This window comes from Chelonoidis abingdonii, chromosome 12 (genome assembly GCF_003597395.2).
Source record: "Chelonoidis abingdonii isolate Lonesome George chromosome 12, CheloAbing_2.0, whole genome shotgun sequence".
Lineage (NCBI taxonomy): Eukaryota > Metazoa > Chordata > Testudines > Testudinidae > Chelonoidis > Chelonoidis abingdonii.
Genome location: NC_133780.1, coordinates 6,697,236 through 6,724,881, shown reverse-complemented (window position 1 = coordinate 6,724,881; position 27,646 = coordinate 6,697,236). Strand labels below are relative to the sequence as shown.

At 48.0% G+C, this 27,646-nt stretch overlaps 2 protein-coding genes across 3 annotated transcripts in view; one reads left to right on the top strand and one right to left on the bottom strand.

Annotated features, from left to right (window-relative positions):
* Positions 1 to 720: 720 nt before the first annotated feature.
* On the bottom strand, positions 721 to 7,988 carry LOC142047617 (butyrophilin subfamily 1 member A1-like). The gene is given in 5 exon segments (XM_075071505.1): positions 721 to 1,900; positions 1,903 to 2,256; positions 3,904 to 3,936; positions 5,091 to 5,111; positions 7,559 to 7,988. Coding segments are annotated over 5 exon segments (990 nt in total). The 3' UTR covers positions 721 to 1,748.
* A 670-nt stretch (positions 7,989 to 8,658) lies between these two features.
* The window catches only part of LOC116821111 (butyrophilin subfamily 1 member A1-like), a 22,951-nt gene continuing 3,963 nt past the window's right edge, over positions 8,659 to 27,646 (top strand). Inside the window, exons 1-9 of one of the 2 annotated variants that reach the window (XM_075071644.1) lie at positions 8,659 to 8,911; positions 12,162 to 12,281; positions 17,410 to 17,757; positions 18,925 to 19,206; positions 20,496 to 20,600; positions 22,093 to 22,113; positions 22,633 to 22,653; positions 23,609 to 23,629; positions 26,248 to 26,274. In XM_075071644.1, the coding sequence (XP_074927745.1) occupies positions 17,424 to 17,757; positions 18,925 to 19,206; positions 20,496 to 20,600; positions 22,093 to 22,113; positions 22,633 to 22,653; positions 23,609 to 23,629; positions 26,248 to 26,274 (811 nt within the window). In that variant the 5' untranslated portion in view covers positions 8,659 to 8,911; positions 12,162 to 12,281; positions 17,410 to 17,423. Of the gene's footprint in view, positions 8,912 to 12,161; positions 12,282 to 17,123; positions 17,758 to 18,924; positions 19,207 to 20,495; positions 20,601 to 22,092; positions 22,114 to 22,632; positions 22,654 to 23,608; positions 23,630 to 26,247; positions 26,275 to 27,646 lie in introns of those variants that run through there. The other variant, XM_032774025.2, reaches the window with a different exon arrangement.

Sequence of the window (27,646 nt, the reverse complement as noted above, 5' to 3'; positions counted from 1 at the left end):
CACATTCCCAGCAGCAGAGTCGGGGTAGCTACTGACCACGGGTCTCTACGGTTAAAACCACCAGCTGCTCTATCCTAGAGACAGAACTGGATGAAGGTTATAAGGGACCTAAGGCTAATGCGAGGGACGGACCTAAGTATGAATTACACATTGCAAAAAAATTATGTCATCAAACATTTCTCTACATACATATTTATTTATATAATATTAACAAGTTTATTCTACTCTGACTATACTCAGTTCTTCCAACAGACCCTTCCAAGTAAGAGGAAGCACAAAGGATGCTCTGCTCTCCTTCTCTTAGGCCTCCTTCCTCCTACGTCAGAGGTGGGCAAAGCTTCAGGACCAAGGGCCACATCAGGGTTCGGAAATGGTATGGAGGCTGGGTGTGGCCAGGTCCCTGCCCGTTATCCCATCCCCCTAGCTTCCTGCCCCCCCAGACCCTTGCCCCATCCAACCCCCACTGCTCCCTGTCCCCTGATCATCCCCCCCAGAACTCTCCCCCGTTCCCTAACTGTCCCCTGGACCACTGTCCCCTATGCAACCCGCTATTCCCAGTCCACTGACTGCCCCGACCCATATCCATACCCCACCCGCTGACTGCCCCTCCAGAGCCCCCTGCCCCCTATCCAACCCGCCTGCTCCCTTCCCATTAGTGTGCTGTCCAGCGAAAGCCAGCCATGCCACGCAGCCCAGAGCACCAGGGCAGGCTGGCAGCTCTGCACCACACCGCCTGGCAGGAGCTCACAGCCCTGGCGCCCAGGGCATCGCGCTGGCCAGAGCCGTAACAAGAAATTTTTGCACCCGAGGCAAGGGCCGGCTACAGGCTCTTCGGCGGCAATTCGGTGGTGGGTCCCTCAGTCCCTCTCGGAGGGAAAGGCCCGCCGCCGAATTGCTGCCGATCGTGGCTTTTTTTTTTTTCTCCTCTGCCCTGCTTGGGCAGTAGAGCTGCACCACAGGAGTGACACATCCCAGTAAAACCCAAACTCTCCTCCTAGAGGCACAATATTTCCTGGGGGGGCTGGGGGAACACAACCAAGTCAGGAAGCAAATCCCAGGACTCTGCCCCCATCACCTGCAGCTGGGACAGTAAAGTGGAACAAAGAAGAAGAATTGTTTGCAATGGTTTATTTACAGTCAGTAGCTGGAAAGTAGCAAAGTAAAGGGAGCTGAGAAGGAGCTTTAATAACAGCAGGATGGCCAGGAGATCCCCAGCTACTGAGAACAGTTTGATTAATGGCACTAAAATAGCACCAATGGCCAGGGATTAATATAGGGAATTAATGAGCTACAGTCTCACTTTCAGTAACATGGTTTTTCCATCAATCTGCACCCATCTCCCCCTCCCCCCATGGGTGTGTGACCATTACAGTGTTACCAGTTGCCCTGTAGTGACCGTGTCCCTGCTGCAGGAGCTCTGGCTGGGAGACCCCATGAGATCTAATCCCACAGATCTGTACAAACCGCTCCCTGCTGCTGCTGCTTCTCCCCAACCCCCCAAACCCTGATTGATCAATGCTGTGTCCCTGCCACCCCCACCTCCGCCTGTCCCCTGCCCGCCTGTTAGTGCTACCCCCGGTCCAGCCCCCACCTCTGCCCCTCAGGGCTGCAGGGAAGGGGAGGGGCTTCCACAGGTCATAGAGATGAGGAGCCAGGTTCTGGGTAGATGGGAGTCCTCCAAGGTCACAGAGACTGGGATCCATGAGGCTAGAGAGACTGATTTCTGGTTCCCCCCTCTGCTGTGTGTCTCAGGGACACAGTCGAAGCCGGGTGTGTCTGTCCCACACCCAGAACCAGGGTCGGATTCTCTCCCCAGGGACGGAGCCCGGCGGGAAAGTGAAGATCGGGGCCTCGTCACCAGCATCGATAAATGTCACCTGCCCCCGGTCACAGTCCAAACCCGGATCCTGCTGGGGACCTGGCTCAGGGGCAGGGGAGTCACAGGGTCAGTGAGAGACCGGAACTGACCCCACCACTGCCCCACAGCCCAGATCCCCCCCTCAAGGCTGAGGCTGGTACATCCCTTCCTCCCCACAGACTCTCTGGCCACCCCCACAGCCCAGAATACCCCAGCCCCCACCTCCCAGCAATGTCTCCCTGAGGTGAATCCCTCACAGCCCAGCACACAAGCCCAACAGTGAAATCTCTCAGGGGTGTCGGGCAGTTGCCGCCGTGTGCCTGCCCATCTCACACTTTTCTGATCCTCAGACACGACAAGCTCGGGATGAGCCGTGTCTGGATCCAGAGTCACATGCGCTGGGGAGAGAGAATCAGAGTGTTAGGGGCAGAGCTCAGCCCTGGGGGAAGGTTTGATGGTGTCAGTGACAGAATCTGCCCCAGCTGGGGAATGACTCAAGGAATCTCCTTCCTCCAGGATTTACCTGTCAGCTCTGAGATCTCAGCACAGTGCTGGGGAGAGTCACTCCCCTGGCAGAGATGTGTCAGCGACAGGAACAGCTGGGCCAGGCCTGAGACTCAGAATCTCACCTCTCCTTCCCCCATGTTTCCCTGGGGAGGGGACTAGATACTCTGGGAGCCCCCAGGACATGGTAAACTTCAGTCAACATTGACAAAGCTCCCCTCCCACCTTAAATCTCTCTGTGTCCCCGCTGCCCCTGCTGTGCTGGACTTTGCTATGGGGCCTCCCCACTGCACCCGGCCTGCTCTGAAATCTCACAGATGGGACAGCAACAAGCCAAAAGGTACCAGGATTGAACCTGCCGAGAATGTCACTGCTGAGCAGTAGTTGCAGCACAAAAGTACGTTATCCTGGGAGACTGAGGGGCTAAACAAGGGAAGCAGGTTCATGGTAGAAGCTATGTGTGTGGGAGGAGCCAGAACAAATGAAGGTTTTGTGTGGCTGTGGGCCATAGTAAGTAAGGGCCCCTCCCCACACCTTCTGCCCGTAGAAATCCCCACACACACACACTCCTGCTGGGGAATTAGGGCTGGGGCATGGGGGTGTGCCCTGCTCTGCCCACCTGGTGCTCCACCTGCAGAACAGGGCAAGACCCCACACCCTGACCCCATTCCCTGGCTGGAATGCTGGGCAGATGGGGCAAGTCCCCAAGCCCTGACCCCACTCTCTGGCAGGAGCAGTGGGCAGGCAGAGCGGGTTGGGGCACAGAGACACCCATTTTTCTGGAGCCCCTGGGCACAGGACCCATTGTCCCAGTGGCAAATCCACCACTAGGGAGGAGGTACAGAATAGGTGGCTGGTGGAAAAAGGGAGAGGGTCATGCTAGTGATGGGGAGGCTGACTTGACATCCTGTTTACCAGAGATGAGACCATGCTGGGGTCACGGTGGATGGAGACAGGAGAAAAGAGACAAGCTCACAGCGCTGATCACAGGAGCTTCCCAGATCTGTAGAATGGAGCCAGGGGAGCCCGTCTGTGATCAAGGTTCTGTTCCTTTGCTTGAGACAGAAGCAAGGGTCTCACACAGACACAGTCCCTGATCACCCCGTCAGTGTGGGGTAACTGCAAAGCTCCTGGCTTTCTTCACAGGGGAAAAGAGGAAGGAAGAAACAAAGGGACACTGGAGATTGGATATCAGCACAGGAACATAAAAAAAACTCCCCCTGGAGAAGTGGCTGTGGAGGTGTATGTCCTACTGGTTCCATACATTGGGTGGCAGCTGCTATCACAGATCTCTGCAGGGTGCAGTGCATATGCAAGCCGTGAAGAGGCGGAAAGAGTAGATGCAATATGCTATGGATTCATTATGGTGTGGTAGGACATAGGCACAAACCCCACCTCACCCTGTGATGCACCGTGAAATGCAGGGTGCTGGGGAGGTCTGCCCTGAACTATCACCTCCACTTCCATATATAAAGAAAAAGAGGCATATTGCCTCATCGGAATGAATATTTGGACATTGATAAAATATGACCTTTAATTACCTTCTTCTATAGGTGCCACGGATCTTCTCCACCCTAAAACCAGCCACATAATTAGAGAGGAGAAGAGATCTGAACACGTATTGTATGATTCAATATTGTACAAACTAAATACACTGAAGGAAAAAGAAAGTTATAAGTTTATCACAATCTCCACTGGATTGCATGTGTCTCTCTCTCGCAGGGTGGATCTTCACTGCAGAGTTAGCTCAGGATCTTATCTGGCTGTTGCCTCAATCTGTTTATTGCGCAAGCACAAAAACTGTGACTCAAGGTTGGTGGTGCTTTGCACCCAGGTTAGCTGGCAAGACTTTAGGTTTAGGCTGTAGCCCAGGTACCACTTTAATTCAGGCTGGTTACATGCCCACTTTGCAGTGTGGAGGGAAGATAATCATCTCAGGTGCTGATAGTCCTCCAGTGCCTTCCCACAATTCCTCCTGGGCCATATTTTTTTTGGCCATTACCTACTCTATTATTCTATTGCTTATCAATTTTCCAGATAAGCTTTTAGTGTGAAATTCATCCAGTTTAGTCTTTCTCCACATTTTGTAAAGTTACATTAACGAACAAACCCTCAAAGAATAATGATGATAAAAAAAGCAAACTAACTAAAAATGTTTCCTATTGAATAATTTTAAAATTTAAAATTTCAAAGCAAACAACCCCACCACAATTAAACAAACAGCCACATGAGACTCCAATCTGGTACAAAAAGTTTCTTTTCAGAGGAAGGATAATGACACTTAAATTTATCTCATTTCTCTGAAAATGAAAGAGAAATAAATAGTATTTTTTAGGCATTTCCCTTTTCTTATGTTTTATTTCTCTTTATCATGAATACAACAGAAAAGGCTGAGAGAAATCAACATCTTCAGAACATCAGACAAAAGGATCCAGTGGTACCTTCTCTTCTTAAACTCTGTGACTCTATAACTTATCAGTTTTTCAAATTAGCTTTTGGTACAAAATCTCTCCACTTTAGTGGGCCCCCACATTTTAAATAATTACACTGACCTTTCCACAAAAGAATAATAAAAAGCAAGTAAACAAAAAGAGAGTTTTCATATTACAACAAATTGTAGAAGTTAAATTTTACAGAGAACTCCACAACATTTAAACAAACGGCCACACGAAGATCCAATGACACACACAAAAAAAATCCTTGTCAGAGGAAGGATAATGACACTTACCAATTTCTATATCTCGATTGCCTAAAAATTAAACAGAAATACTCATATTGTGTGTTAGCAATAAAACAAGAAAAGAGAAACTCCTCTTTATCACCAACATGACAGTTAAGACAGAGGTTATTTCTATTCAAACTCCTCTTAAGGCGATCAGAGTGGATCAGTGGTGCGCAGACTTTTCCCGTCCCGCCCCCACTTACCAGTAATGGAGCCTGTCTCAGCCCCCACCCCATTACACCGCAGTTGGCTGAGTCCAGGATCTGGGGCTGAAAGCAGAGCCGGGGATAAGGGAGGAGCTGGGCTGGGGGTGGCGAGGGATTGAGGGCAGAGCTGGGCTGGAAGCGGGGGAGTGAGGCTGCAATCGGGGTGGGTGCTGGGCTAGGGGCTAACATTTCTGCCGCCTCCCAGCGTCGCACCGCCCAAGACCCCACCCCCGCGAGGGCCGCACCGCCCACGTCCCCGCCCCCTCCGAGCATCTTGTCCGCCCCTCAAGACCCCGCCCCCTAGCGCCCGCACCCGCCCCCGTCCCCAGCCCCTTTCGATCGCCGCACTGCGCTAGCCCAAGTCCCCCGCCCCAAGTTTGCTCCGGTGGCACGCGCCGCCAAGTTCCTCGACGCGCCCCCCGATGGTCGCCATGTTCAGCCCCTAGCGAACCGCTGTCGCGTCGCCAAGACCCCGCCCCCTAGCGACCGGCCGCACCGCCGGGTCGCCGCCCGACTGTTGCGATCGCCGCACGTTGCGCAGTCCCAGTCCCCGCCCCCAAGTTGTACGTGTGGCACCGCCCAAGTCCCGCCCCCCCCATGGCGCCGCAGTCTCAGCCCGAAGTCGCGTCGCCCAAGCGTCTCGCCCCCTGAGGCCCACAAAACCCCCCGGGCGCCACTGCATCCGCCAAGTCCCCGCCCCCCCGAACGTTCTCGTTCGCAAGACCGCACTGCGCCGCCAAATCCCCGACCCCCGAGCACCGCAGCTGCGCAGCCCCAAAAGTCCCCACCCCCGAGCACCGCACGCGCATCCAAGTCCCCGCCCTCCGAGCACGGCGCCGCCTAAGTCCCCGCCACCCCCCATGGTGCCTTGGGTCCAAGCCCCGCTCCCTCCTAGCGCTGCCGTGACGGGTCCGATACCAAAAAACCGAAAACAAACCCGGAAGTGACACCGCGCCCGAAGTGCAGCCCCAAGCACGTGCTTGGTGGGTTGTGTCTGGAGCCGCCGCCCTGTACTCTCTATGTATTTCTTCTGCTTGCTGTAGAATTAATACACTGCTCACTCTCAGCTAATGCCTAAGTTATCTGCAAAAAAACTAGAGTTTCAGGGGCCTACCATTGTTCATTGGACATCGGGAGGTGAAAGTTGGGCTGGCGTGGGCCGGTACAGCGAACCAGTGGAAACTGGCCCGGTACTGGCCCGTACATGCAATGTCAAAAGCAGTGCCTGGCTTTTAAACGTCGCTGCCCCTTTGCTCACCCCCATCGACGCCCTGCCGGTAGGCGTCCAGTAGCTGCCACACCCTGCGTTGGGGTCGTTCGTATGAGAGGAAGCAAAAGCTGCAGCTGCCCAGGCGGCTGCTCTGGCAATTTAAAAGGGCTTGCGGCGCTACCAGTTGCTGCAGGCAGTGACAGCCATGAAGGCTGGCTGTGGGAGCTGGTTCCCAGCCCCAACCCCTGCCATCCAAGCTTTTCCCTGGGAGGTGGGCAGACCAGCCCCCACCTACGCAGGCAGGGACCCAGTGTACTGGTAAGTTCCCTCTACTACTTTCACACTGGCCTGGAATATGTTTAAAGTTGCTTCCTCCCCCTGAAAAAAATTCTGAAATGCGTGCCTTGGTGAGCCAGGAGTGGCAGGGGGCTGTGGAGCCATGGTCGCAAGAAATGCAGCCCAGTGACAGCATGAAGCCCTCAAATTAATCTCCTATCCTCTCATGGAGTACAGGCTCTCCAAAGCTGCTCCAACTAATTCCTTTACCATTTGGTCTAGCTACACCCCACACCAGGAAGCCAGCTGGGGCACAGCAGACATTTCCAGTGACTATTGACAGCCCCATGGGCGCGGGTTGAGGCTGGCACTGGCTGTACCTCTAACTCTGTATTTCTTGGTTTTTCAGAAGTTTTGAGTTTTGATGAAACTTACACCAAGTGAGGTTGATCATATCTTTTATGGGACCAAGTCCGTTTGTTGGAAAGACAAGCTTTGGAGCTCACAAGCTCATCTTTAGGTCTGTGTTGCTGGAAAGCGTTGCCCTCTCTGTTCTTCAACAGAAGTTGATCAATAAAAAGATCGCCACATCATCCCCTTGTCTCTCAATATACTGGGTGCGAACTTGCTGCAACAGCACAGCCAATCCTTCTGATTAACTGATGTTTTGGAAAAGTCACAATCTTCAGTGGGAAACCGGAACTTCTTTTTGAAATCATGACTGGATTAGAGCAGGGCCGGCTCCAAACACCATCTTACCAAGCACAAGGCTTGGGGCGCACCGGGACGGGCGGCACTTGGCGTTTGTTTTTGTTTTTTTTGTTCGCGCTGGCGGTGGCCCGCTGGGGGGCAGGCGGGGCCGGAGAAGCATGGCCTAGTGCTGGGGGCCGGGGACCTTGGGCGGTCGTGCTCGGCTGGCGGCTTCAGTGCCTGGTGCTCGGGGGGCGGTGACTTGGACGCACAACGCGACACTTTGGTGGGGTGGGGACTTGGGCGGCGCAGTGCGTGCTTGAGAGGGGTGCAGGGACTTGCGGCCATGCAACACTCGGGGCAGGACTTGCGCAGCGCAGTGCGGTGCTCAGGGACGGGGATTTGGGTGTGATGCGATGCTCGGGGCCGGTAGGGGACTCGGGTGCTCATGTGCAGGGCGGTGCTTCCGGAGGGTGGGGGACTTGGGCGGCGCGATGCGACGCTCAGGGGAGCGGGGACCATGGGCGACCACGACGCTCGGGGGGCAGGAACTGGGCATCTGTGACGCTCGGGGGCAGGTAACTTGCGACGACGTGGACACTCGGGGGGGAGGAACTTGGCAGTAACACTCGGGGTTGGACTTGGGCGACGCGACGCTTGAGCGTGCGTGCTCTTGTTTCACGGGCGGGCAAAAAGGTTAGAGGCGGGGTTCCTGATTCAGAGTCAGTTGTTCACAGGCCTGCCTCCAGGTATCAGCTTAGCAAGCATGTGCTTGGGGTGGCCACTCCGGAAGAGGTCGGCAGGTCCAGCTATCTGGTGGCCAATTCGCGGAGGGTTCCCTCACTCCTGCTCCGAGCGAAGACCTCCTTACTAAATTGCCGCAGGTCACGATTGCTTTTGTTTTTTTGGCTGGCTTGGGGCAGCAAAACCCCTGGACGGCCCTTGGTATGTTCATGTGTCCTAGTTACCTGAATCAGCCATGATTTCAAAGAGAATCTCTTCCTGCTTTTGCCTGAATCTATATAAACGTAAAGGCAACCCGCCCCGACCCCCAACACCACCAAAGCCCCGTTTTATTACATAAAGTTCCGCGTTTCCCACCCACTTTGCGTGCAGCAGGACCGGGCTGTTTCTTTAAGAGAAAACCCGACCCTTCCCCACGGACAGGGTTTGCAATGAGGCAATTGACAATGTTACTTTCACTTCCCCCAGGCGAACGCTGCGAGCCGAGCGCAGGTTCATCACTTGGGAACAAACCCACGTTTCTGTTAACACCGGTCTGCGGAGAAGCCACGAGACGAAATTGCAGCTCTTTGATCGCCAGAATCAGCTGAGCAACATGCGTGAGAAACGGGACCAGTCAGTGACCGTGTAGCTGTCCCAGCCAAAGGGGTGAAGTCTGGCCACACCCAGGGGATTTTAAACTTCCCAGAAGACCCAACCAGGTGGGTGAATTTTGCTTCAGAAGGGCTGTTTGTGACGAACCCGATACTTACTGCTTGGACAGATTGTTCAAAACACAAGCAGTAAATAATCCTGTGATCATTTGTTTCTCTCTTTGCGGAAACTTGACAGAACAGCTACACTCACGGTGATTTGTCGTCAAATACGTTGCAGTTTGTTTTCATAGCAATGTAACGCGAGACTTTGACAGCTTGTGGAATTAGTCATTTCTTTGTTTCGCTGAATTTTACTCAAGAACAGTGGGCTCAACACTGTTCTTGGGGGAGATTTGTAACTTCTTGTCTTTTGAATACAGGAAACTTACTGCAGCAAACCCAGTCGCCATCAGTCTAGTTTTCTCCCTGTGCTGTCATTGCAGTTTTCTGCCTCTTGACTCGGGGGCAGGGTGAATCCTTCTGTTCTTGTAAAAACTAAAATTATGCTCAGAATCAGTCGAAACAGAAAACTGCCTCCTTTTCTCCTTCTGTACTCAGTGGGAATTAAACATGAGTCTAATGTTGATCCTGTGTTCAAGAGTGTCACTGAGTAGGGACTTCAGGCTATATTAAAAGGGGGAAATTTATATATTGTGGAACAGATTATCTCCTCCTGTGTGAAAAGCCGTTCAAGGGGCACTGTCATGAAGAAACCTGTAGGAGAGCAGCTATTTAAAAATGGCAGTATTGTTGGGAAATTATGTGTTTGTTTTGTTTAAAACATTTTGCTTATTTTTACATTTTTAATCATATATTATTGCACAAAATATTGGATTTTAGTTTTTCCTTTTTTCACCCTTTTCTTCTTTTAGGCAGGATAAGGGATGGGTGAATAAAATGTTTTTATTCCATTTGATTCGGGTTTCTCATTTTGAATCAATTTGAAATATTTTTTTCATTTAGCATCATTTTGTTGAAAAATTAAAAACATTAAAATAATAGGAAAAATCACTTTAAAAAAACAGATTTCTAAAAGCCATACTCTATTGAAAATCAGTTTTGTTTAAGTATTTTTGATCAGGTTCAGTATTGTCAACTCTCATAGTTATTTGTGGTTTGTTTGTTTTTTTTATTTTGTCTCCCAGTATTTGGTAATATTCTGAAAGCCCTAATGTTCTAGTTTTGAGTTTGTGACATTTGATTTCATTTAAAGTAAAAAATAAATTTCTCTCCTTTTATAGTTGCAGGGAAGAGTATAGGATTGAGTGTACCCGCAAGGCTCAGAAGCCAAATGGCAAAAAATAGGAACTCAAAATGTATATTTAAAAATATTTGATTTTTAAGTCAATCACATACCTTTTTTGACCCAATTTGTGATTATTTTTTGAAAATGTGTGTGCAGGGGGGGAGGATTTTTTGTATTGATTTTCATAAAGCAAGAAATATTCTAAAGCACAAAAAAACACCCCACAAAAATGTACAGCTTGTATATGTTCCCATAATTAAACAATTATGCAGTTTTACAGCTAATCAAAGCTAAAAGACCAGACAATCATAGGCGTGGGAAGCAGGCCTTGGGGGGGGGGCGGGGCGGTGTCAGTGTCCCCAGGTTTTATGTGGGGCTCTACTCGTGGCCCCAGCGCTCCGATCTTGGCCCCACATGTGGGGATCCACTCCTGCCCACCACTAGCTGTGGCCCCAGCCTCAGTTCCTTTACCCGTGTCTATGCACCACCCTTCTGGAGATATAGCCCTGCTCCCAGCCCCAGCTCTGAGGGGAGGGGTAAAGGGCATGAGATAACAATTTTGGGGGCACTTTAACTGGCTTTCAGCACCCCCACTGCAAAAACTGTTCAAGTGCCACTGCAGACAACACAAGACCAGACAATACCACACACACCTAACACATTAGGGTGGGGTTTACACTGACTTTTGAATGCTGGGTTTGGCAGTGCTGCTGCTCTTTTTTTGAAAGGAACAAACAAATGTCAGTTTTCTGCAGTAATTCATCCAATCTACACAAACCAGTGTATCACTCCTATTATTTAATTCATCAAAGTGCTGTAGTTCTTTGGCAATAAGGATGTGAAGGAAATGTCAGACACTCAGGGTGGATGAGCATTGATCTTTAAAAAATGATTTAAAAAATTAAATCTGAGACTTTTCTTTCACTTGGATTTTTTTAATTTAAATTAAATAGTGGTTTCTCTTTCGGATTAAAATTATGACAACTGATGCTAAGACATATATATATGACACGTAGTGGCAGGATGTAAGATGCAGGCAGGAACAGCATACACTGAACGGCACAACCGAGTGGCTGGCATTGTGTACAGGAACATCTGCACAGCGTATGGGCTAGACCCTCCCAAGACCAGATGGGAGATTCCACAGAAGGTTGTGGAGAATAGCAGGGCTAAGATTCTGTGGACTTCCAGATCCAGACGGACAGGCAGGTACTGGCCAATCAACCAGACATCGTGGTAATAGCAAGAACCAGAAGACAAGCGGTGGTGATAGATATAGCAGTGCCATAGTGAAACAACATCAGGAAGAAGGAATATGAGAAGCTGGAGAGAGGACCAGGCCTGAAAGAGGAACTAGAGAGGATGTGGAAAGTGAAGGCCAAAGTGTGTCCAAGTGTGGAGGTGCACTCGGGGCTGTGACTCCTAAGCTGGTTGTGAGTGGTCCAACAGGATCCAGGAACAACATAGAGCTCTCTGTCCCAGCAAGAGTGCAGTCTAGGAACAGCTAAGATTACTGCGCAGAACCCTCAAACTCCCAGGGCCTCTGTAGAAGGACCGAGGTTGAGGAAGAAACACATACCACCCGATAGGGTGAGAGCGGAATTAATTTATTTTGTATAAACATTCAAGCAGTATATGTTTTCTTTCAAAAGTTTTTAAAGAAAATCAGATCAATGAAGCGGTGGAAGTCACTGGCTAAGCACCGAGCAGAATTGTTGAAGGGCTCACCCAGCTTTTGACAACAAGAGCCTGTTCTGCAGGTACACAAGAAAATATTTTATTCATTCAGTCTACCCAACTAGCTCAAAATCAATGACTCGTCCAATTCAAAACTGAAAACCAGTTGGGAGTTGAAAAATCAGGGGAAAGGTTGTTTTCCTTTGAACCTATCATAAGAACAAGTTGTGAAGGATGAGATCACCAGTCTCTAAGAATCTGAAGGACACGGACCAGAAACAATCAGTTCAAATTCACTAACTACAGATAATAGTTTCCTTTTGTCTAAACAAATCAGATGAATGCAAACTTGTGTTAATAGAAGTATTTTCTCCGCTCTATCCTGTTGTCCAGATCAAGTTACAGTGAAGATGAAGGTTTCTTGCATTCTGTCCTTGCTCCACAGTGATCGCCTCTCTGCCTAAATTTGATCATTTCTTTCAGTTATTTATCACATTCCCAAGCGGAATCAAGGTAGGAATCCCACTGGTCCTGCTGCTGCTTGTAAGAATTTGTTTCATGAGGATTTATAAATCATGCCACTCCGCTCCTGTTGTACAAAACTGAAAAAAAAACCCAAACCCAATACCAACCGCCAAACAAAACAAACAACCCAAACCCACCCCTACAACAAAATTTCAGCATTGGCGGCAATATCAGTAAATAAGTTCTCCACATCCTTCCCACCCTTCTGAAGGAGTTTTAATTTCTCCAGGTGCTGCAATATGAGGCAACTCATTTCTCTGTCCATCCTAGTATGTGTATCATTTATATTATCCAAGTGTGAGGCTGTATGGAATATGGGTGACCATTTATAATGATTAGATACCAGTATTACAATAAACAACAATAACTCATTATAACAAAATGCCGTATGAGAAGTAGTATTGATGCCGCCTCTACCCTGTGCTGAAGCCTCAGCTGGGATATTGGGCCCCAGTGTCTGGCGTTCCACGTTTCAGGATAGATGTTGGACAAACTGGAGAGAATTCCTTTATGAGAAGACAACAACTATGATTAGTATCAGAGGTAGCCGTGTTAGTTCTGGATCTGTGAAAGCAGCAGAGAATCCTGTGGCACCTGAATAGACTAACAGAAGGTTTTGGTGATACAGCGTGAGCTCTTCGTGTGATATCCTATCTTCGTCAGACGCAGGTAGTGGAAATTTTCCAGGGCTAGTATATAATTATGCTAGCAAGCAAGCTAGAGAGAACGAGGTTTAGTTCAGTCAGTGTAGTGAGGCCCTGTTCTAGCAGTAGAGGTGCTGAAAACAAAGGGTAGGAGTAGAACTGTTCTGTAATTGGCTGAACCATTCACAGGTCTTTTGTTTAGTCCAGAGCTGATTGGTGTTCAAATTGCAATGACACTGGAAGCTCAGCCAGTTTTCTCTTTGCAGTCTGGCTTATATGTCTTCTCAGGATAAGCCACCTTAAGGTCTGCATAGTGTCAGGGAGACGTTGAAGTGCTACTCCTACAGCTTTGTATATGTGCCATTTCGCTGCATTATCTGATTTGTGTCCATTATCCTTTTCGTTAGTGAGTCCAGTTTCCGATACATAGCAGAGGGGCATTGCTGGCATATGATGGCGTAATTACATGTGGACGTGCAGGTGAATAACAGTGATTGTGTGGCTGTCTGGTTAGGTCCTATTTTGATGTGTCGCTGGATGTAGATATGGTGGGCAGATTGCATCGAGGTTGTATGCATGGATTGGTTCCGAGCTGAGTAGTTACTATGGTGCGGTGTTGCAGTTGCTGGTGAGAATACGTTTCAGGTGGCAGGTGGTCTGTGGCAGGACTGGCCCGCCCACCCAAGACCTGTGAAAGTTGTGGCGATCATTGTCCAGGATGGGTTTGTAGGATCCCTGATGATGCGTGGAGGGGTTTTAGCGGGCGGCTGTATGTGATGGCCAGTGGAGCCTGTGCGGTTCTTTCTTGGGTTGTCTTGCAGTAGGAGGCTTCTGGGTACACGTCTGGCTCTGTGTATCTGCTTTCCTAATTTCCCGTAGCGGTATTGGTAGTTAGAGAATGCTTGTGGAGAATAGCTGGGGGACCCATATATTATGGCTGACTGAGAACAACGCTCCTCAGCGTCGTCCTCAGCCCCTTCTCTACCTAGCTACATTGATGACATCTTCATCATCTGAACCATGGAAGGAGACTCTAGAAAAATCTTCCACCCGATTTATACAAACTTCCACCCCACCATCAACCTCAGCCTGGCCACCATCTACACGGAGAGGTCCACTTTCTAGACACCACGTACAGTGCAAATAAAGCTGTGGTCACATTAAAACACGCCTCTATTATCGAAACTACCGACCGCTACGCCTACCTTCATGCCTCAGCTTCCATCAACGGCACATCAACACGAGTCCATTGCTACAGCCAGCACCTGAGGTACAACCGCATCTGCTCTAAACCCCTCAGACAGAGACCAACCGACCAATGCGTTGTAGTTTCCTCAGAAAATCAGTGTGTCACGGAGATAGCTGAGGAGTGTGGTGCATAGGGTCTGAGGTAGAGAGTCCACATATCCAGGACCCAGCTTCCACGGGAGCAGTCCAATCCCAGATGATGGGGGCGTCCAAGGGGATTTCCGGGTTTGTGGATCTTGGGTAGTAGATAGAATAACCCTGGTCGGGGCTCTAAGGGTATGTTGATGTTTTCTGGTGTTAGTGTAGGGAGTGTCCTGAGTAGATGGTCCAGTTTCTTAGTGTATTCCTCAGTGGGATCTGAGGGAAGTGGCCTGTAGAATTTGGTATTGGAGATTTAGGGGTCTGGAAAACATGAGCTATGAGGGAAGATTGAAGGAACTGGGTTTGTTTAGTTTGGAGAAGAGAGGACTGAGAGGGGACATGATAACAGTTTTCAAATAACTAAAAGTTTGTTATAAGGAGGAGGGAGAAAACTTGTTCTCCTTAACCTCTGATGATCGGACAAGAAGCAATGGGCTTAAACTGCGGCAAGAGAGGTTTAGGTTGGACATTGGGAAAAGCTTCCTAACAGTCAGCGTGGTTAGACACTGGAATAAATTGCCTGGGGAGGTTGTGGAATCTCCGTCATTGGAGATTGTCTAACCTGCTCTTAAAAATCACTTGTCAGGGGTGGTCTCCATGGTGCTGGTCCTGCCATGAGTGCAGGGGGCTGGACTTGATGACCTCTCGAGGTCCCTTCCAGGTCTATGATTGTATGTAAGGTATCAGTGGAAAAGGCTTGATTTGCTAAATATGTTTGTTTATAGGTCTGTATCATCTTTGTATGGAGAGAGATAAATGTGTGTGGTATACTTGTGCCTCAGACTTGTGTTATTACCCCCAGTCAGATCGGCATCAGCACTGCCCAGTCTGCTGTAGCATGAACCATTGAGAGAAGCCTGGGGCTATGAATCAGCAGGACAAGTAGACAAGTATCGAGATCTAGCCGTGTAGTCTGTATCCACAAAAACAATGAGGAGTCCGTCGGCACCTTAAAGACTAACAGATTTATTTGGGAAAAGCTTATGCCCAAAATAAATCTTAGTCTTTAAGGTGTCACCGGACTCTTCGTTGCTTTTCAGGACATGTAGGGACATGCATAGGTGCCGACTTCTATTGGTGCCGGTGAGTGCTTGATTCTCCCCCCTGCCCCTGCCCTTGCCCCATCCCCACCCCGCTCCCATTCTGACACCTTCCCCAAATCCCCACCCCAGACCCGCCTTTTCCCTGCCTTCTCCCCTGAGCTTGCCACTTTCCCACTCATCCCCCCTCCCTCTGAGAGCTTGCTACAGCTATGTGGCAGCGGCAAGTGCTGGAAGGTAGGTGGAGGAGGAGGTGTTGTGGGACAGGGAGTTTGGCTGCCAGTGGGTGCTAAGCACCCACTAAGTTTTCTCTGTGGGTGCCCCAGGCCCGGATCACCCACAGAGTTGGCGCCTATGGGGTCATGCCGATGGACAGGGGACTCCAAGTACCTTTTCATGCCCATGTGCTGTGTGTTTGTGTTTGGGACAAAGAACGTACATGCCACATGGCAAAGGATATAAAAAGGCAGCTGCATCTTCTCCATTTTGTCTGTAATCCTGCTTCTCACCTCTGGAGTAACTTCCCTACAAACTGAAGCTTTGAACAAAGGACTGATAGACCCATCCAAACTTTGGACGTGTTCCAGAGGGACTTTGCAAGCTAGCAAATTCACCAGTGCTGCTAAGAACCTGATATATGGATTCTGAAGTCTCTCTCTCTCTCTGTATATATGTGTGTATATACACCTGTACCCCGATATAACGCGGTAAAGCAGCGCTCGGGGGGGCGGGGCTGCACGCTCCCGCAGATCAAAGCAAGTTCGATATAACATAGTTTCACCTATAACGTGGTAAGATTTTTTGGTTCCCGAGGACAGCATTATATTGGGATAGAGGTGTATATGAAAGTACCTGACTGCTTTGACCATTTAGTAACTCTTCTTTTTAGCTCCTTTTCTTTTCTAATGAAACCTTTAGATTTAGATACTAAAGGATTGGCTGGCAGCATGGTATTTTGGGTAAGATTCAAACTAGTATTGATCTGGTAATGTGTCTGGTCCTTTGGGGAATTAAAAGAACATTCTGTAAAGTGAACAGAGTTTTAAATAACTTCTCGCTGTACTGAACTTATTTGCTGATTGGGAGTCAGAGACTGGAATGCAGTTTAGGGGGCTGTGTGAGGACATTTTTTTTTTTTTTTTTTTTCCTTGATAACAAGTGTGGGGGATCAGGAGCACAGTTTGTGACTGGTTGGTGAATCTAACTATAGTGTAAACTGCCAGTTTTGGGAAAATCTTCTCTCCTTTTTGCAGCCTTTCCTGATGTTGGCATTTCCACTGTGGGCTGCCCTACGCACCTCTGGTCATGCTAAGCATCCTACTTCACATGCTTGATTCTCTGTGACCCAGTCCTTTCTCAAACACCAAGACAACCTGGCCTAAAGCTGAAGTGATTTGGGGTCAGTGGGGCCAAGGCAAATGAGTCCCAGTGTTGAAGACCCTGTACTAAAAATGTCCTGGCGGTGACCCTGTCTCACTAAAAACAGGTGGAGGGGGGCAAAAGAGGAAAACTCAGGAACCTCAGCTGATCTCAATGAAAATTGTGTCCTCATATGAGGTGAGAGGTGATGGTCTCCAAAGAAGCTGGGTCCCAAAACATTAGTGTGAAATTCTAGGTGATCTCTGTTGACTTCAGTGGAGTCAGGATTTCATCTTTTCACCCTTCTCATATTAAAACCAATGCTGAGAATCACATCAGAAATATAGTGAAGGCTGGAACAGATCAGAGCTCAGGTATACAGTGTATATACTCGGGTCACCCTGCCCATTCACGGTCCACTGAAATGGCTCTGTGGCATGTCAGATTAATATAAGGGTAGTTATCAGTGACACCTATACCTGAGCTGGCATGTCACTTTCTACTACAAATGTCTTTTTCAGTTGCTTGTAACTTTTCCAAATTTCAAATATTCAGGTTGAAAATTTGCATGCCAGGTATTTGCCCCAGGTTGAATTTTTGAAAAGTTTGTACCTGCTGACCTTTTTGTTTCTAGCATGTTTTCCTCCTGAGCTTGTTCTCTTTTTGTTTTGGTGTATTTCACAGCTCAGTTCAGAGTGATGGGTCCTAGTCACCCTGTCACTGCCATTGTGGGTGAGGCCATTGTGTTACCCTGTCACCTGTCCCCCAGGATGAGCGCTGAGAACATGGAGGTGAGATGGTTCCGGTCTGAGTTCACTTCAATTGTTCACCTGTATCTGCATGGGAAGGATCAGTATGAGAACCAGATGCCAGACTATAGTGGAAGGACAGAGCTTTTGAAAGCTGGCATCACGGATGGGAATGTTTCCTTGCAAATTCTTAATATCAGACACTCAGATGAAGGACAGTACTACTGTTTTGTTCAAGATGGTTCTTTTTATGAAGAAGCCCTATTGGAACTGAAGATAGCAGGTCAGCTGCTCTTGTCTGTGTTATCTTAGTCGGCTGCAGTTTTTGTTCTTTTCTACTGCAACAACTGTGACCAGCAACTTGTGAATTATTTTAGAGTAACACAGTGTGTCTAGATTTCAGCACATGACCACGTTCATACACTTGGGAAAGTTTTCAGCGTATTTTCCCAATGTTTTATTAAAGACATTTTCAGAATGGTCAAGAGATTTCCTTGCCCAAAAGATGTTTTTGGCTGACTTCAAAAGGAGGGAAAGGACATCTAGACAAATATGGACCTGGTTTATACTAGAAAAGTAGGTCAGCTGAACTGTCTCTCAGGGGTGTGAAAAATACACACCCCATGAGTGACATAACTAAGCTGACCTAAGTCCCCATGCAGGTAGCACTGGGTCAACAGAAGAATTCTTCAGTCAACCCAGCTACTGCCTCTCAGAGAGGGGTATTACCGATGACCCCAGGAGGAGTCCTGCCATTGGTGTAAGCAGTGTCTCCACTGAAGCACCACAGCGGTGAAGCTGTGCTGTGTAGCCTTTCAAGCGTGGACAGCCTGTGGTCTTCTAATTTCTCTGCAGTCATTCTGAGGCGAGGCTAAGGTGGGACTGCCAGGTTTATAGAGCCTTCTGACGTGGTCACTACAGGTAGTTAGTTGAGGTGCAGTCAAAATCAATTGTAGCTTTCTGATTGGCTGACGCCACATAAAGATGGTGGTGAGGGAGGGAGACATTATGTTTTTACCGCTAGTGGATGAGTCTGAGCATTTTGTCCCCTGCTGCTCTGACCCAGGAATCATGGAGCCAGTTAGATTTGTTTAAAAATAGAACAAACAAAATGTCTATCCAATATACTAAAAACTGGCTTTCTGAAAAATTCATATCCCACTCGGTATTTAAATGAAGTGGCCAGATTTCCAAATTTGTTCAATGCTCCATTGTTCTTCGGTGGAGAGGACACTATCTCTTGCTTATTTAAAATAATTTCACTGAATATTTGTTCACATCTTTTCCTGTCTCCATGTGTATTGGGAATTCAGAAATTCCAGTGTTCATTTATCCCTTCTATGTGATCAAGTGATCTCTAGCAGGAGTAAGGGATCCACAATCTCTCACTCATCCTTTTAGCTGTTAAGTTACCCCATTGATTTATCACATGTATGTAACTTTCTTCTAGCTTTGGGCTCCAATCCCCTCATCTCTGTGGAGAGACACCAGGATGGAGGGATCCGGGTGGTTTGTCAATCGGCTGGGTGGTATCCAGAGCCCAAGGTGCTATGGAGAGATCGCAGTGGGCAAGAATTACCATCGCTCTCTGAAGCAAAATCCCTAGGGGATAGTGGCCTGTTTGAAATAGAAAATTCTATTATTATAAAAGAACATTCAAACCAGAACCTGTCCTGTTGGGTCAGGAACACCTTTCTCAATCAAGAAAAGGAATCAACAGTTTATATAGCAGGTCAGTTACCAGCTAAACCCACACACTTAAATCACCTTAATCAGAAACAAAACAAAACATAGGAAAGAAAGAACTGAAGCATCTGTTGTGCATATTTTACAACCTACATAAAAACAAAGAAGTTCAGAAACTGGTACCCTAGGAGGTCTCAACTCAGGCAATCTGATTGCCTTAATTTTGAAGATTCAGAATTATCAGAGTTTTGTGTTTCATGTAAATTTAATCTTAACTCTGATACTCCTGAAAATCTTTCTTAAAAGAAGAGTATGATTTTGAGAAGAAATATTCACCAAACCTTGAAAGAGTTTGTTCCTAAAAACTTAACTTCACCACAGTGATTTTGTGAATTTATACACTGTGATTTGTTTGCTACCTTTTCAATAAGTGAAATGTCACCAAAATTATGTGGGTTTGTTTCCGCTGACATTCAATGAGAGTTGTGCTCATAACTCACTTTGCCTTTGTTTACACACGCAAACTGCACTGATTATCTACTGAGTTATTGATGAAACCCGTTGTTTGAATGCTCTTATTTCAGTTTCAGAGTGTCCTATGTTTTTAGCTTAAGTCAGTTCCTTACTGATTTATACTAAATGGAGAAAGGACACTATTCAGCTGATTTACAGTTTAAAGATTTGTCAACCAGTTGAGTTAAATTGGGGCAGTCCTGTTATGTGGTCGGCTGTGGAATCAATGTAACGATGACTGCATGAGTGTTACACCAATTTCACTAAATCAGTGGACAAATCCTGGGTGGAGAAGGCCTTAGACATGTTTGAAATGCCCACTCTGGCTGGATGATTTAAATGCTGTAAACACAAGAACGGCAAAAGAAGATGAATCAATTTGCATCACTTAATGTTTCGATTAATTGTAATTATGGTTCATCAAAATAATTGGGGAAATTATTAGTGACTCACTAAAATACTCTTGCAATTTCTGAATGCTGCTGAACAGTGAGGAGCAAATTGTTTACTGCCATGACTCCACTGAAGTCAGTGCTGTTTTGTGAGCAGAGAATTTGCCCCTGAACTCAATGAAGCTCTGAATACCATGAATCAAACCAGGCCTGTTTATTCGCAGGTTAATCAGAGCTAAAGCTGTGTTGGTTGGAGTAATTTTTAAAATCAGGTTTTGGTCTTTTGTGTGGTAGAGAGGGGATCATATTTTCACTCCTATCTCTCATATGTCCTGCTGGGGACTATTTACGTAGTTACGTGCAATAGAGAAAAAAATAGTGTTGTCTCTGCTTCCAAACTAATGCAAATCCTGTGGGGTTTATTTTTCAGATTTCTTTTTCCCGAGGGTGAATCCATGGATGGTGACTCTGAGTGTGATTCTTCTGGTTTTGTTTGCTGTCATTGGCCTCACTCTTTATCTATTTAAAATAAAAGGTATATGTCACAGGGGAAAATTTTAGTGAAAGAAACAAGAATTTTCTTCTAATAAACGAAAAAAGGGAAGAATGAAATTTTACACTAGGCCAAGCAGGAGAAGCACCAACTTGCACTGCACTCCCCTCAGCAGCACAGGGAAGGAAACGTTACTAAGGTTCCCATTTGCTCCAGGAGGCAGTGATCTGCACCAGCCCTTTACAGGCACAGAATATTTCTCTCCCACAACTGCCTCAGTTAAGCTGAATGGAGCATTTGGGGAAGGGGTGGAGGGAAGATTGGAGAAGGTTTTGGCTCACTCCTCACTCTTTTCTCCCCACTTCCCATCTAGCTGTGCAATTATTCCCTCCTCAGTCCCCATGGACTGTGGGAATTAGTTAATGTCTTTTTCCCTCCTCTGATAAGTAAATATTTTATACAGAGTTGGGTCCCCATAACAATTGTTGTGATTTTATTTTGGGAGCTGTTTTCTGTGATTTGATGTAATGTTGAAAAGAAATTGGAATGAGACAAAGCCTAGCAAATTTCACCCCAATAGGTAATGTTAAAAAAATATACGCAGTAGAAAAGAGGGGTCTGAATAGACATGATCTCTGAGCCTTAACCCGAGTTTTGACAATGGTGAGGAACAGTAAGTCAGAGACGGAGAAGGGAAAACTTTTTCTCCTGGTGTTGAGAATATGAAACCCAGCAAAGGCTCGTGAATTATATAATCACTGTGCAACTTTTACGAAATGCAGACAACAGTATAACCAAGGCAAAAATGCTCCTAATAAGAATTTATATTTATTTCTGTTTATTTTTGATGGAACGGGATATAGAAATCTGTAAATGTCGTCGTGCTCTTTCCTCCAACAAGTAAAACTTTTGTACAGATTTGTCTCCTCATAAGGATATTTCTTTGTTTATTTATGAATTTTTTTGGGGTGGAGTTTTTTAACCAGAAAAAGATGAAAGCTCAGATACTGCATCACTAACATCAGTTAGAACTTTGCTATTGACTTCAATGAGTATAGGATTAAGCACTGAATGCACAAGTCATATCGCTAAAACAATAATGCTGATGATTTGAGGGCCAGAGATTCCAGTCTGCACCCCCAGAGCTCCAATTAAAGAAAATGGGAATGTGAGAGAGAATACAAGGAGACAGGATTGGAGTGTAGTGGCTAGATTTTTAAAGGTATATGGTCAGCTAACTCTCAGTGAAATCAGTGGGAGTTAGGCCCCTAAATGTCTTGAAAAATCAAACTCTAATTCCATAAGGAATTCAAAACTTTCAGAATTGTAAATCCTTCCAGAATTGTAAATAGTCAGTTACAGCTGGACACTTAACTCTTGTGTGGCCACATGGTTAATAAAACATGAATGAAATGTTTGGTATTTAGGGGCCAGGCGTTCATATCATGAAAACACTCCTTTTATCTCCATTAACTGAAAATATTCTTAAATAACTTTTATATTTACATCTCTTTGCTTTATTTTGTTTCTTTAGGGAAACATCTTCCAGAAATCAGTAAGTTCAGTTTTTCTCTACATAGAACATTTTCCATTAAGTTGTTTGCTGTTTTATTATTTATGATGATGATTATTAAAGAGAGATCAATTTGAAAATCACATGAAATATCAGTGATAATGTATTGATAATTATTCAATATGTGAGTAAGAGGAAATCAGAAAGAAAATGTTTTTTGAAATATATGTTCTCTGAGAGTGAAATCCGCATGGTGCTGGAGGCACAATGACGTGGGGGACCAGGAAGACTCTGTGCCCTCAAATGTCCTCTTGGCTCATCTGACAAGTAAATAATTTGGTCCAACATGGATCTTATGTGTAATAATATTTGAAGAGGAGTTGTTCATTTTTTCATTTAATGTTAAAAGGAAATTGGGATGAGACTAAGCCTGATAAATTTCACCCCAAAAAGTAATATGAAAAGTTACACACAATGTTCAACTTTCAAAAAACTCAGACAACCGTATATCCAAGAGAAAAATGCTCCTAATAATAATTCATTATTTATTTCTGTTTTTAGGGAAACGTGATACAGAAATCGGTAAGTGTTGCGCCCTTTTCTCCAACAAGGAAAACTTTGTACAAATTTGTGTCCTCATGTTTTATTTTTTAAATGAGAAAAACATGAAAGCCCTGATGCTGCACGACTACCGTCAATTAGAGCTGTGCCTTTGATTTCAACGAGTGTAGGAGCCAACACTAAATGCACAAGTCACATCCCTAACAGAATAATGTTGATAATTTTAGGGCTCAATATTACATTCCATGCACACCTAACGCTCCCAGCAAAGTGAATGGGAACATATTATATGCAAGGAAGCGGGATTGGGCTCTAAGGGCAGCTTTTTAAAGGTATTTGGACACTTAATGCCAATTGAAGTCAATGGGACTTAGAAACCTAAATACCTTTTAAAAATCTGCCCCTAATTCCCTAGGGAATTCAAAACTTTCAGAACTAAGTCCATGCAGATAATCAGTGATTTTTTTTATACTTTACTTGAGTGTAGACACAAAATGAGCCCAAATGTCTACACCCCAATTTTACAGGCCCTCAGCCCATGTCTTGTGAGCCTAGCTAGCTGAGATGGGTCAATTAGGGGTATTCAGTTGCTGTGTAGCCGCATCCTATGGGACTTTGCAGGTGCTCCGTGCCCTGCCCATGTTTATCAGAAGGTGGAGATAGATGGCAGGAGAGAGATCACTTGATCATTACCTGTTAGGTTCACTCCCTCAGGGGCACCTGGCATTGGCCACTGTCAGTAGACAGGATACTGGGCTAGATGGACCTTTGGTCTGACCCGGTACTGCCGTTCTTATGTTCTTATGTTGGAAAGAGACTCTTCGCCCCAGACCTCAGTGGTTTCCCTGCCCATAGCCTGGATCAATGGGTTTGTGAGGGACAGGCAAGGATGCGTGATGGGAGGCTGGGGTTGATTCCATCCGAGAAGTGATGCACTTAATTAGTGTGTGTTTGTTTCTGATTCTATGTTACCTAGATGATCTTCAAAGAGAACTCGGTAAGTGTTTCTATTTCTCGAATGCAGCCTTTTCCGTGGTGTTGAAACTATCTCTGGATCTGTCGATCTCTCACCCTTCTGCCAGGTGGAGTTGGCAGCAACACGGGCTGGGTTCAGTGTCAAGGGTTCCTCTTAGCAACACAACCCAGAAAACACTTGAGACTCCATCCAATAATCTGGGAAAATGTAACTCCTGGGTCTCTTTAAGGCTTATAGTGGCACAGCTGTACCAATGCAGCTGCCCTGCAATCGGGTCTCCTGTGTGGCCGCTCTGTACCAGCCTCCCACCAGCATAATTAAACCACCCCCAACGAGCGGCAGTAGGTATGACAGTGGGAGAATGTCTCCCAGCAACATAGTTCTGTTCACACCGGTGCTTTTGTCAGTGAAGCTTATGTCGGTCAGGGACGTGCTTTTTTCACACCCTAACTGACAAAAGTTTTACTGACAAAAGTGCTGGTGTAGACACAGGATAAGAGACAAAACGTCCCACTCACCCGCCCTGAGTCTGGGTGTAACGAAAGAAAGCTTATATTACAAGGCAAAGGGACCCCAGCATTGTTTTTGGAAAACACCACAGCCGTGATTCGACAGCATGTAACCCTAAGCAACCCCCCATCTCACAGTACATTGGGCAATGTAGTTTGCCTGAGTTTCCCACCTTGCTGTGTGAAAATCCAATGAGTGAACGACCTGTAACACATCACTCCCCTCTCCCGCCACTGCAGCCCTCTCACAGTTGGTTGTTCTTAATCAGCCAAGACCCAGAGTTCAGAGGTGCCCTCACATGGCTTCACCTCCCACGCCTGAAAAGCGCGGGGTGGGGGGCGAGCATTGAGCAAGGCTTCCGCTGTTGCCTCCACATCTACAACTGGCTTTCTGCTGCTGCTGTCACTGTCACCACTAGCTATAGGTGCCAATAGCCCCAGAGCACCTACAGAGAAAATTAGCGGGTGCTCTGCACCCACCCACAGCCAAACTCCCCGCAGTGTATTTCACCTACTGGCGCCTCGCTGACCAACTCTTCCCCTCCCTCCCAGTGCCTGCTGCAAAACAGCTATTTCAAAGCACTCAGGATGCTCTGGGAAGGAGAGGGAGGAACAGGGATGCGGCACACCTCGGGGAACAGGTGAGGAAGAGATGGGGTGGGGCCTGGGACATGGGGAAGGGGATGGAATGAGGTCAGTCAGGGCAGAACAGGGGTGAGGATTTGGGGAAAGGGGTGGAATTGGGGGGCGGAGCAGGGATGGGAAGAGGTGGGAGAGGAGTTTAGGGGAAGGAGGTGGAATGGGGGAGGAGCCTGGGATGGAGCAGGGTGTCAAGCACCCACCGGCCAGAGGGGTAGTTGGCACCTGTGCCACTGGCTGCTTGCTGCCTCCCCTCCCTGAAAAAGGGGGAGGGACATTGAGCAATACCACTGCTGCCTCTGGAACTGGCTCAGTGGCTGTTGCTGCCTCTGCCTCCCCTGCTGATGCCTCTGCCGCTGGTTCTGCTGGTTTTTCTGGGGCTGTTACCTCTCAGCTCCACTGCTGTTCTCACGGCTGCTGCTGGACCCCCACTGCCACTTCTGCAATGGTGCGTTCTGAGGTTCCACAACCTCCCAGGGATTCCAGCAGGCCATGGCTGCTGCTGCGTCTCCATTGTTCGCTGCAGCCCTGTCCCCACACTAGGTCTACAGCTTGGCCCCTAGGCCTGCTCACCAGCAGTTTCAGCTCTTGCAATCACTGAACTGAAACAACAGCTCCCCATGGGGTCTAATCAGCTCTGGTTTTAAACACGGGGGAGGGGAGAGGAGGGTCAAATGGTACCTAGGGCTCTCGAAGGGGAATTCATAGCTTCAGGCAGGATCACCCGTCCCCTCCCATTCTGATTTTCACTGGGTTTTGGCATCTCAATCCCCTGCTTAGCCAGTGAGCTTTAATTGAGGGTGTCACTGACATACCGAGCGTACAATCCAGACTAAGGGGTGGCTGTGTCACTCGCGCCCTGCAATCTGGGTGCCCCATACAGTGCTCTGCCTCTGTAGCCTCCTCTGGACGGCTCAGAAACAGTCTCCAGTGAGGCTGGATTCTTTAATTGATTTGCAGATTAAAACCAAGGCCATAATCTGGCTTCAGAAGGGGACTGGGAGCCAGTGGAGGGACTGGAACATGGGCCTGATGTGTCACTGTGGCCTAAGCCCTGGTGAAGGCCGGCAGCTGCATTAGGTACCAGCTGGAGCCTTCACACTCAGCTGTGGATTCAGTGATCTCCAGTAACCCAGCCTGGCGGCGGCGGCAGAGCCAGAGATCACTGTGGCCAGACCGTTACCCACAGGAAGATGCAGAGTTTCCTGGTGAGCTGGGAGTTTAGGCACTGATGCTACCTGGTCACTTAGGCCTAGTGAAGGGTCACATAGGACCCGAGTCTTTGCACCTGGACTTTGGTGAATGAGGCTGTACGAATTCAATGGAATGAAGGGGAGAGTCTCATCTAGTTCTTCAAAATGTGTCCCTGCTTCTGAATCACTTTGCTCTGGCCTGGGTTCAGTGTGAGTCAGCTGCTCTTCATCCCAGAGCCCTGGTGTTGCTGCATGTGCTCAGCTGAGTTCTCATCCCTCTCTCTGTGTTTGGTTTCAGACTGGAGAAGAAACATCGTCTGCCCAGGTAGCTACAGCTCCTATTGCATCGCTATCCAAAGCTCCCCCTGCCCTGAGATTTCCCCTCCCTTTTTCTCATACAGTTAACATTTTGCACTAGCTCTTTGGGGCAGGGACAGCTCTGTACTAAGGTGAAAGGACAAAGGTTTGTGTGGCCAACGTTGTGATTTCGAGTGCCTAAGGAGTTCTTCTGTGCACACTAGAAGCTCAGAGAGTTCTCAGCTAGATGCTGTTAAGAGTCCCTGACGGGGCTGGAGGCTCTTGGAGGGCAGGTGGACAAAGGGCTGGACCAGGCCAGGTTAATGTCTAGGCTGCTCCTTTCAATTTTCTGAAGCCCTAACAGGACTGCATGTGCCCAGACAGCTGCTGCTGCTACTACTCTAGCCGTGGCACAGGTACACGGCAGCCAGCAAGGGTTAGCACATTCACTGCACACAGACACCCATTGGTCACACACAGAGATAGAGACCCCATCACACCAGGGCCTGGGCAAGGAAGTTTCGTGCCCTAGGCGAAACTGCCACCTTGCGCCGTCCCCCCTGCCACAGCCCTGCAGCAGTTTCTCCCCCCATGGGAGCCCTCTGGCACCTCCCCATCTCAGCTCACCTCTGCTCCAGAAGCCCTACTGTCACACCCATCGCTAGGCTCATGCCACGTGCGCTAAGCAGAGCAGCGGAGCTCTGCTCAGCCGCCAGCACCACCGCTGGCATTGAGAAGAATGGCATGGGATAGGGCGGCCGCTGCGCTGGGAGGGAGAGGGAGTCAGAGCTGCCAGCAGGCAGCTCAGGAGTTCCCTTGGGTCAGCGCACCGCCGGCAGCCCGAACCCCTGGGCTGCTGGTGGCGGCACGCTGACCTGGGGGAACACCTGGGCTGCCGGTGGCGGCGCGCTGACCCGAGGGAACACCTGGGCGGGCTGCTGGAGGCTCAGACTCTCTCCCTCCCTCCCAGCGCAGCGGCCGCTGAAAGGCTTTAAAAAAAAAATTGGTGGTGCCGTTTTTCGGCACCCCCAAATGTTGGCGCCCTAGGCAACTGCCTAGTTGGCTTAAATAGTAGCACCGGCCTTGCATCACACAGTGAGTGCAACCCCCCAAACACACGGCAGGATCCCAGCTGTATGGGAAGCCAGTAAGGGCCCAGAGAGAGCCAGTGTGGGCTCTGGAATTCCTTGGGGAAGATGGGGCAGGAGCGGAGTGATATGGGGAGGGGTAAGGTTAGGGAGTGGGAGAGGAATAGAGGGATGCCCAGGGGATGTTGGGAGTGGTCCCTGTGAAGAATGGTGATTCTTCCAGGGGGCCACAGCTGAGGTTGGCTATTCAAGTCCAATGAAAACTCTAAGGCTGTTCAGAGGGACCTACCCCCCAACCCTACCCCCACCCTC